Here is an 11,265-nt window from a genome sequence, read left to right as displayed (position 1 = left end):
TAGTGGCTTTGGAGTGACTCTTTGTTGCATGTTGATGGATTGTTATATGATCTATCTATATTATTATTGTTGAGAGAACTTGCACTAGTGAAAGTATGAACCATATGCCTTGTTTCCTATCATTGCAATACCGTTTACGCTCATTTTTATCATTAGTTACCTTGCTGTTTTTATATTTTCGTATTACAAATACCCATATCTACTATCCATATCGCACTTGTATCACCATCTCTTCGCCGAACTAGTGCACCTATACAATTTATCGTTGCATTGGGTGTGTTGGGGACACAAGAGACTCTTTTATTTGGTTGCAGGGTTGTTTGAGAGAGACCATATTCATCCTACGCCTCCCACGGATTGATAAACCTTAGGTCATCCACTTGAGGGAAATTTGCTACTATCCTACAAACATGTGCACTTGCAGGCCCAACAACGTCTACAAGAAGAAGGTTGTGTAGTAGACATCAGCTATCAGTCCCACCGAGATTGCAACGCAAACTCACTATTTCCCTTTCGTAACGTTTCGGTCCAACCGAGATGAGTGAATTGGTCCCACCAAGTTTGCCTGACCAACCCTTTGTGTGTCTATTACCAAAATCAGTCTCACCGAGTTTGTGTAATCAGTCTCACCGAGATTACATTATGCCCTAACCCTAACCATATCGGTCCCACCGAGATGACATGCCGGTCCCACCGAAATTCCTAACAGTCACATTATTTACTAAATCGGTCTGATCGAGTTTCACGATTCGGTCCCACCGAGTTTGGATATTCCATTCCTACCACATAAATCTTGATCTCTAGTCTTCCCCAAGTTGCTTTCCACTCAAATCTTCTTTCCACCAAATCCAAATCCTATGAGAGAGAGTTGAGTGTTGGGGAGACTATCATTTGAAGCACAAGAGCAAGGAGTTCATCATCAACCCACCATTTGTTACTTCTTGGAGAGTGGTGTCTCCTAGATTGGCTAGGTGTCACTTGGGAGCCTCCGACAAGATTGTGGAGTTGAACCAAGGAGTTTGTAAGGGCAAGAAGATAGCCTACTTCGTGAAGATCTACCCTAGTGAAGCAAGTCCTTCATGGGCGACGGGCATGGTGGGATAGACAAGGTTGCTTCTTCGTGGACCTTTCGTGGGTGAACCCCTCCGTGGACTCGCGCAACCGTTACCCTTCATGGGTTGAAGTCTCCATCAATGTGGATGTACGATAGGTGGAACCACGGCTAAAAAATCTCCGTGTCAACATTGCGTTTGCTTTCTCAAACTCCTCCCTTTACCTTCATATGAAATTGTTTTACATTCTGCTGCTATACTCTTAGAATTGCATGTGTAGGTTGATCGCTTGACTTATGCTAAGTTGTTAAAATCTGCCAAGAACTAAAATTGGGAAAAGGCTATATTTTTATTTGGTCAAGTAGTCTAATCACCCCTCCCCCTCCTAGACATACTTTCGATCCTACATACTATAACGCTTTTCATCAAAAGCATTGTTGTCCCAACACTTCTACATTTAGTCGAGGTAGTATCCTAATCTCTATATACAGCAGATGCATTTATTGGGCGCTGAGTTCTAGCAACAGAATGGCCAACATATTGGAGAAAGACTTGGGCTGAAGTGGATGCTTGGAGGCAACCTGTGAACACTTATTTAAAGTTCTAACTGTTCACATATCATATTCTACAAAGAAGTGTTGTATATGTTGATTATATACAAACTCCATACCATGTTTCTCTTTTGATAATCTTGGGAAAACAACCAAATTTCTAATACTACTTTCTTGAAATGGTGTACATGCTTGTAGAACTGAATGATTGTTTGAGTTTTCCTTGCCTTCCTTCATAGATGATTTTTTAATAGATGACTGATCATGCACAAATTAAATCGAGCTGCTGCATCATAGAGTATATCATCAAAAAAATTGGTACAAAAATTGCATGGCAGCATATATGATTGGACAGAAAAAGACATTGAAAAGCTTTGTAGGCATGAACACAAAGACTTGGTGGTCAAGATTTAAGATTTCAGGGCATTAACAGATTTCTCCTCAACTGGAAAGCACAGAGCATCAAAATAGAAAATTAAAAGCCTTGTGCGCATAAACATAAACACTTGATGGTCAGAAATTGAGATTGTGACATGTTTTCCAACTTTGTGAAGAAATAACTTCTCCTTGGATGGCGTCAGCTAGAACTTGCAGACCAAATTTCAGAGCCTCCACTTTCGCCTCCTCAGCCCCTTTCACATTACTGATTTGCCGGCCAGCAGATAGAACCACAGATCCCAGATGATTCCTAACCACCATCCCGATGTATGTCTGGCTAGTCTCCGCCATGAGACCTGCATCAAAATTTAGTTTCAAACAACTGGCAGGATCGGGTCCCCCGTAACTTGGCTTCTTGAACAGTGTATATGTTCAGGTGTTTTTTCAGGGAATAAATCAGCCCTACCTTTACCGTTATCCTTTGTCAGTGCACACTGGTTGTACCTGTGCAGAAATTTCACCGAGGCAGATACTGGAGATTCCCCCCCTGGTGCACACAATTTTAAATATGGGCAAACTGAAGTTAAACAGCATTTAGCACACAAGCTGAATTGAAATATTCAGTCATAGGTCGAAGTTGGATATATTTGTATCCCTGAACTTGTCAACAATTATGTGAAGATTTATGGAAAGCGTCATCAACTTATTGAAGGAATCCATGGAGCTTCATCTCAGATCAGTTACGGGCCACAAAGGCTATGGACACAACACAGTTCATTAGCCAATCCTAACCAGTGCTGGTAGCATTAATTAATAACCTGACATCTCTGTATATACAAAGGTCGTGTAAAAATCCAAAAGGATCTTCAAGACCACTCTCTAACCATCAAAGGGGCATAAAGAGAGAGATTCCAAACTAAGTAATCGGGAAGGGGGCTAAGCAACAAGAGAGCAATAACATTTCAGGCTCATCTGCTAGACTGGAGTTTAGAGCCTTTGAGACATAAAAAATGGTTAATGAGACTAATAATTAGGCATGTTCAGAATTTCTTCAAAATCAGATGGTGCAAGGTTTATTTGCAAGTCTACCAAGTGTGAGGAATCAGTCAAACCTTGTGACCTGAGTTGGGGTGCAGATAATATCAACCTGTATATCATGAATTAGCAGCTAATTTTCAACTTGAATGTCATCCACTGATTGCTTGTCATGTACTGTACTCGTAGACAAAATTGGAAGCTAAAACTACTGGATTGGTGATTAGTGAAGGATTACATGAACAAAAATCTATCAAATAGAAACTAATGATGCACAAACAGTGTCTATTTTTACCAATGCATAGTAAGAGCAGACGGCAAGAAAGATTGCATTTCAGTAATATTCTTCACCTCGTATATTCTGCATTGAATTTATTGGTTGATCTACTTTCTTTTTTTAATGTTGGATTAATCTACATTCTCATCCATTCTACACATGCATAATATAGGAATTTCAGCAAGCACCTAGCGAGCACATAACAACCAAATAAAAAGGTTGATAAAAGGGAGAGGAACATCTTTATATTAATAGATATAAAAGTCTACAAACGCTGAGCAAATAGAAAGTCAACAAACACAGTACGAATCAGAGAATCCCTCACCGTCCGTCCGTCCCCACGTTGAAGAAGACCCAGTGACTGCGGCTGCCAGGTTGCGTCTTCTCAGCACGTGCATGGTAGAGAAAAGTTGACCCGAGAAAGAAAGGCATTACCTGCATGTTAAGAACGCACCATCTAGAAGCAAAAGTAATAAACCTAATCTCCTGCTATGTGCACGACAGCATTATATATGAAGTTGTGCTATCAAATAGTATAACAGTAGCAGCCTAGGTCACCGCCATTGCGGCGGGCGGAGGATCAGACGGAATCCTGCGCGGCGAGGTCAACGAAGGAGGCGTGGGCCGGCGAGGATCTGGTCGTGGAGCTCGCCGATGCGCACGGGAGCGGCGTGGTGGCAGAGATGACCCGACCCTAGGGGTCCTTCCAGGACGCCTTGCACCGTGACCCCTTGTGCTTGATCAGGATGTGTGGTGCCCGCATCGTCTCCTTCCCCCCGGCCGCCGCCGCCATCTCTCCCTTCCTCCGCCGCTTCGATCCCTTCGGGTGGTTGGCTCCGTTCGCTCAGGCCAGCAGAGGAGGAGCGGCGGGCGGCCGCGACGGGAGGTGTCGGGGCGGCAGCGACGGGCGACGACATTTGAGGAAGGGAGATGGGGGAGGGGATCGGCGGCGGCTGCGAGGGCGAGGGCGAGGGCAGCGACTTGATGTGCGAGGGCGACGGCGAAGGATCTGGTGTGGGCTCGCTCGAGGGCAAAGGCCTCGCTCGCTCGTTCGCACGTTGCCACACGTTTTTTTTCGCTAGTTTTCTTTCGTAGGTTTTTTTTTTGTTGGTTAATTTTCCTTCGTTTCTAAATATAAGTCTTGGTAGAGATTGCACTACAAACTGCATACGGATGTATATAGACATATTTTAAAGTGTAGATTTACTCATTTTGCTCTGTATGTACTACCTCCGTCCGGGATTACTAGTCCGGCCGACCGAATCCGCAGGACCAAGGCAAAACAAACACGCATGCAAACTCCTCGATTCACGTTGTTATTAATTACTGCATGCATCTGCTGGCTTCTACGCATATCCCTTGCATTGGCTAGCTTCACGCATGCAGCGGGCAGAGTACTAGGCCCGAGACAAATGCGTGCATGCAGCCAGCCTCCTTCGCATGCAGCGGCTAGGAATTAATTTCCTTTAATCAGTTGAACAGCAACCGAGAGAAGCGGCCTAGTAAAAATAGGACGCGGCTGTGCTGCTGAACGGCCTTGTAAACCCGTACGGAGGTAGTAGTTCATAGTGAAATCTCTAAAAAAACTTACATTTAGGAACGGAGGAAGTAGATGGGTGCGACGGGAGGTGCGGCCCTGGACTGCATGGGGGCATCGCGATGTGGTTTTTTTGTTTGACACGGCTAACAGTGAGGTGGGATGAGGGACGAAAAACAACCATGATAGGTGGGACGAAAATTAACCGCGAAGACTACCAACTGAGACATTAGGAGTAGAGATAGGTGTTATCAAAACAATCAAATTTAGTACCATGGAGTTGAAGTGTCCGAATGCTCGTTCTCTTCAAAACCCGAGCCCCTAAGTTTTTCTTTAGAATTTCTTTTAGAACAAAATCATGCTTCACAACAAGGTTTCACTAGCAAATTTTGAAGTTGCGAGTTATAATTGAAGTTCGAAAATTTCTTTTTGGCCAAATTATTTTTGTAAGAAAATATTTTTATGGTAGAAACTTGGGAATTATAATTGTAGTAGAATAGTCATAGGATTTTTCCTAAGGCATGGAGCACTTTTATGCAAGTAGAAGATCCAATTCAAATTTCAAACAAAAGAAATTCAAAATCTCCAAATAAAAAGGCAAAATTTCAAAATCAACACCACAAAAGATCAAATTAAATCATGTGTTAGCTCTAAATTATCATGAAAACTCATGATGTTATACAAGTTGTTTTTGTTTTCGACAAATTTTGCATTTGGTGCACTTTTCTCGGTCAAAAAGGCTGATAAATAACCGGACATGTATCAACTTGCATCCGACGTTAGAAATCATTCAAACCTGGCATGGATGCCTACCATGGGCAATCCCACCTGCTTGCAAAATTTCGGATCATTTAAAGGAAGTCCAAAAATAGGCCATGTTCAACGGAGGGTAGGCCAGAAGACTCCGTTTGAGAGCACATTGTCTCTCGACATCCTTGAAATGGCCCAAAAAAATTCATTGCTTTTTATGACCAATTAAAGGTTCAATGCCAAGTTGTTTGGATTTTGACAAGTTTTGCACTTTTTAGAGTTTTCTCGGTAAAAAATGGTCGATAAATGCCTAGACGTGTCGCAACGTGCATACGGTGTGGAAACTCATTCAAACGAAGCATGAATGCCTAACATGGGCATGCCTATCGGCTTGTAAAAGTTGGGTTATGTCCCGTGATTTCCAGAAAATACCATGTTCAACGGAGAGTGTTAGGGTAGGCGAGAAGGGTCCGTTTGGGAGCACCTCTTTTCTTGACATCCCATAAATGGCGCCAGTTTTCTTTCATGACCATGTATGACCAATTCAAGACAACATGCCAATTTGTTTTGGTTTCTACAAGTTTTTCATTTTCTAGAGTTTTCTCTGTTAAAAAGTCAATAAATTGCCACACATACCGTAACTTGCATACGGGGTCGAAGTCGTTCAAATCAGGCATGGATGCCAATCATGTGCATGCCTACCCGCTTTCAAAAATTGGGGTCATTTCAAGGATGTCTAGAAAATGGATCATGTTCAACAGAGGGTGTTCAGAGCAGAATGGTCCATTTGTCAAGTTTGGCATTTTCTGGAGTTTCTTGGTGAAATGGGCCAAAAAATGGCCTGACGTGTCGCAACGTGCAAATGGTGTTGGAAGTCATTCAAACCTGTCGTGGATGCCTCATATGTCTGTGCCAGGTTACTCCAAGAAGTTGGGGTCATTTATGCATACTCCAAAAACCACCAGTTGAGAGGAGTGTGCGAGACTATGTCAGATGGGTGCATCCGTGAGCATGTAGTTTTTCCTAATTTATTTTTATTTGCAATTTCATCCATAATATATCAACATGATCATTTTCTTAAGTCCTAGCCATTTCTTGAAGATTTTCAACTGTTTTAGAATTTCAAATGTCTATGAAAATATTACAAAGTTGAACACCTTTTCCAAATTCTTAACAAATTCCAAAAATTGATGAAAATTTTAAACACAAATTGCAAACTACGTACTTAAAAAAAATATTTATCAACTTTTTTTGAAACACAAACTTTTCTTACATTTGTGAAAAAATAAAATAAATGGAACTTTTTTGAAATTACAAAACATTTTTTAAAATTGTACACAATAATTGAAAACAAGAACATTTTTTCATACTCTAAACAATATTTCAAATTATTGAACAGGTTTCAAAAAGAATATTAAAGTTTAAAAATGAGAAAAAAGAATTAATGATTAAAGAGAAGAAAATGAAAACATAAAAAAGAAAGAAAATACGTCGGCCCTGGACCAACTAGGTGACGATAGCGCTCCTATCGGGCGCTTGTTAGGCCGGCCTAAGCGTTCATAGATTTAAAAAAACCTCATCAATTTATAAAAAGGTCAACAGATTTGAAATTTGCCGTAGATTCAAAAAAACATGAAAAAGTTTGAAAAAAGGTTTAACACATTGAAAAAGATTCAGAAATTTAAGAAAACCCTGATGATTTTTTTAATTTTAAGAAGTTCATGCATTGGAAAGAACAAAAAAAAGAAAAAGAAAAAAGAAAACGGAGAAACCCAGAATAAAACATGACAAAAATCGGTCTAAAAGTTCACGAAGTTACATTTGCCATATAAGAAGCAAAACGAAAGTATGTAGGCACAACAAGTAACATGTCCCGATTAGTTACCACAACTTGAAGTAAATCTCGAGAGTTGGAGCTCGAGCTTCCCGCGTCGCACATTTTTTGAAGATTAAAAAAGGGGGGGAAAGCTGAGGAAAGAACGCTAAGGACCGAGCGGATTTCCTATTTGTCGCATGTTGCAGCAAATTATCGCCGCAACACACAGGCCGATCAAGCGAGCCATCGGGGGTGGGCTGGTCCATTAAGCGTTTCAAAGATTCAGGCTTTGGGAACATTATTGAAGGTTCCTGGACCGGTTTTCCCCTTTTATTTCCTTTTCTTTTTCACTTTTCTATTTTCCTATCTTTTTCTCTTATATTTTTCGTATATGTCAAGAATATTTTTCTAACACATGTTTACCATTTTTCAAATACGAATTTAACATTTTTAATACACGATCAATATTTTTCTATACACTTTTTAAACATTTTTGAACTCTTTGATTGCCATTTCTTAAATACAAGATTAATAATTTTTTAATATATGGACATTTTTTCTATATGTATTTAACTTTTTTCAAATACTTTTCTAAGATTTTTTTCTGTGTGTTACTAATATTTCCTAATACTTGATCAACTTTTTTCACATATATTGTGTTTTTTCCGTATAGATGAAAAATATTTTATTTATATATATTTAGTATTTCCCATATACAAGTTTATATTTTTTTAATAGATGGTTAATATTTTTTATACACATTTTTAACCCTTGATTGACATTTTTCTGATATAAGATTTTCATTTTTTGAATACATGGTCAACATTTTTTCTATACATAATTTCATCATTTCAAATTCTTGATTTTTTTTTTCAAATATAAGTTTGACATTTCTTTTATACATGGTCAATATTTTTCAAATGCTTGCTTATCATTTTCAAATATTTGTTTAACATTTTTCAACTGCTTGATTAACATTTTTGAATACATGATCAACTTTTTTCACACATATTGTATATTGCTTGTATACATGGGAAATATTTTATTTATACACAGTTAACATTAATCGAGCGCTTGGTTAACATTTTTCTCAAATGTTTCATGTAAAGTGTTTTATGTAATTATTTATTTAGAATTTTTGGAAGTATGAATGAAAGTAAAACAAATAAACAGGGTAGTGGCCTCATGCGTTCGGGCCGGTACATTTAGGTGATTTCTGACGCGAGAGCACGCTAGGTCTCGCTAAAAGCGAGACATAGGGCTACCCAATGAACGAGGGGTGGATCCTATTTGGCGCTAGCGCCTGTTGACAAACGGGCGCCTGTAGCGCACACCGCACAGCTGCGGGCTGCACCTGCCCATGAGCAGCGATTTGTTTATTCATTAAAAGCATTCAGAAAAGGTCCACATCGGGAGTTCAAACCCACGATCACTTCCTTCAGCCACAACGACATTCACCACTGCGTCATAGAACACACAGGTTGTCCTATTTTTATTTGTCTCCTTGGTCGCCGGAATCCTCCAGTTTTATTCGGTTTTTTTTCCAAACCAGTTTTTCCCCGGTTCGCTAGTCACTTCCGAGACGGTTTTATTCATGTTTTTTTCTATATTTCTATTTTTATTGCATATTTTTTTAATTCGTGTTTTTCTTCAAAATCGATGATTTTATTTTTTATAAAATGTACGAACATTTTTCTAAAGCAATGAACTTTTTTTTCAAATGTGATGATTTGTTTTCCAAATTTGATGAACTATTTTTTTTTCAAATTTGATGAGTTTTTAAAATTCAATGATTTTTTAATCTGATGGACATTTTCTAACTTGATAAACTTTGTTTTTTAAATTCAATAAAATTTTGTCCAAATTTGATGAACTTTTATATATTTTGATGAACTTTCTTCGATTTTATGAACTTTTTTCAAATTCGTTGAACTTTTTTTTTGTATTTGTGAACATTTTTCAAATTTCATCGAATTCGAAAAAAAGTTCATGCAAAAATGAAAAAAGTCATTGATTTGAAAAGAGTTCATGAACTGAAAAAAATTAGTCAAACAAGGAAGAACAAAAAATGAAAAAAGGAAAAATGAAACAATATATATATAAAAATATGTAAGTTGGCAAACCCTCCTAACTGGCCGAGTGGTTAGTACAGTGGTCGACAAAACATGAGGACACTAGTTTGATTCACACTGCACGCACAATTTTTTCTCTTATTTTTCCTCTTCCTTTTAGAAGCGCCCCGGGGCTATCCGGCCCAATCAATACTGCACGCACAAAAATGTTCAAAAATTATAAAATGACTTTAGAAAATTGCTCACTTCTGTTCAAAATTCAAAGAAATATATAATTTAAAATTGAAAGACTGTTCAGAAATTCAAAGAAATTTAGAATTCGATTTTTTAAAGAAAAAACGCTTTTTCACAATTTTGTTTTCTTCTAGAAATTTCAAAAATTGTTCCCCTTTTAATAATTTGTTCACTAATTCAGAAAATGTTAATGTTTTGCAAAATTTGTTTGAAAATTAAATTTTTTTGGGGGAGTTTCATGAAATGTTCACGTTTAAAAAAAATCATAAATTCAATTTTTTTAATGTTTTCAATCATGTTCCTATTTTTGAAAAAACATTCACGTTTTCAAAAAATTGCTCATAATTTTGTAAAATGTTCGCGATTTCAATTTTTTCCTGTTTTTCCTATTTTTGAGATTCCCAAAAATGTTTGCATTTCCACAAAATTTAAAAGTTATTTAGAGTTTAAAAAATCATTTTAAAGGATACACCACTGGTTCTTATAATTCCGCGCAGCTCATTAATCACTTGGGCTGGCTGGCTCCACTGACATTGTACCCGTTTTAACTTTTTGTGAGGTCTAGGGTTCGATTCCCTGGCACTTCTCTTTTTTGGTGTTTAACTTCACACCAACCAGGCATGCTTGCGCAGCGCAGCCAATGGACCGGCGCCCCTTTGGGTATGCCGCGCACGGGCTGTACGTACACATTCGACGTGGATGGCGTATTTTTAAAAATACCATCGTATCCATTAATACGAATATGAGTGATCTTCTATATTGGTGTGTTAAGTGGTTGTAGCGAAGCAATTCATCACCGCGAATGATGACCACGACGGCATTCGAGGATGAGTGTGGTTTGGTCTTAGTCGACTAAGGGGGTGTTTGGTTCAGGGACTTTTTAGTTCCAAAGACTAGAAAAAGTCCCTAAAAAGTCCCTAGGAACCAAATGGGAGGGACTTTTTCTACAGGGATTAGAAAAAGACTCTACTAAAGAGTCTTTTTTGATTAGTCTCTGGGACTAGAAAAAGTCATAGGACTTCTGAACCAAACACCCCTATGACTTAATCAACTGAGATAATATATGAAACAGAAAAACAAAATCATGTGCAAATCTTCATGCAAGATAAAAGAAGGGTCTGTCCCAAGAGAAAAGAAATGATATTTCCAGGGATCCAGCTTGGGAATCCGGAGCAGCAGCAAACCTCATGGGTGACACGCCTCTCCGTGCCCATTGCACACACCCCAATGAGCCTCCCACTACACATCATTTTCAGCTAGACTAGTCCATCCTCCAAGGAAAGGAAACCAAGCAACGGCGTTTGGTGCGTCAGTGTATGCCCGCCCCCGCCAAGAGAGGAAGAGAAACCAAGCCAAACCGTATAGGAGTGCTCGCTGAATTAGATACTCCTCTCTTTCTTGCTGCGTCACACATTCCTATGCGCACGCTTCCCCACGCACACACGCTCTCTGCGTAGATGCCGTGCTCACTACAGCTGCGACGACACGGCATCATAAAACACTTTGCCTCTCGTGCATGGTCATGGTCAGTCACCACTCCACCTCCCGTCGCCCGTCGGTACT

General features: G+C 39.1%; 1 protein-coding gene across 1 annotated transcript; it reads right to left on the bottom strand.

Annotated features, from left to right (window-relative positions):
- Window positions 1-1,963: 1,963 nt before the first annotated feature.
- LOC123069730 (uncharacterized) lies at window positions 1,964-4,337 on the bottom strand. The gene is made up of 3 exons (XM_044492667.1): window positions 3,619-4,337; window positions 2,448-2,528; window positions 1,964-2,337 (listed from the first exon to the last, which is right to left on the bottom strand). Exons 1-3 carry the CDS (start codon window positions 3,689-3,691, stop codon window positions 2,117-2,119), a joined length of 375 nt encoding a protein of 124 aa, XP_044348602.1. The 5' UTR covers window positions 3,692-4,337; the 3' UTR covers window positions 1,964-2,116.
- Window positions 4,338-11,265: the final 6,928 nt, after the last annotated feature.

This window comes from Triticum aestivum, chromosome 3B (assembly GCF_018294505.1).
Source record: "Triticum aestivum cultivar Chinese Spring chromosome 3B, IWGSC CS RefSeq v2.1, whole genome shotgun sequence".
NCBI lineage: Eukaryota > Viridiplantae > Streptophyta > Magnoliopsida > Poales > Poaceae > Triticum > Triticum aestivum.
This window is presented reverse-complemented; position numbering and strand designations above follow the sequence as displayed.

Bases quoted from the DNA above. Each gene is read 5' to 3' on its own strand.
- LOC123069730 (XM_044492667.1), bottom strand. From the start codon at position 3,691: ATGCACGTGCTGAGAAGACGCAACCTGGCAGCCGCAGTCACTGGGTCT. The intron at 2,529-3,618 runs GTGAGGGATTCT...TGTGTGCACCAG, and splicing joins AACGTGGGGACGGACGGACG to GGGGGGAATCTCCAGTATCT. The intron at 2,338-2,447 runs GTAGGGCTGATT...ATTTTGATGCAG, and splicing joins GACAAAGGATAACGGTAAAG to GTCTCATGGCGGAGACTAGC.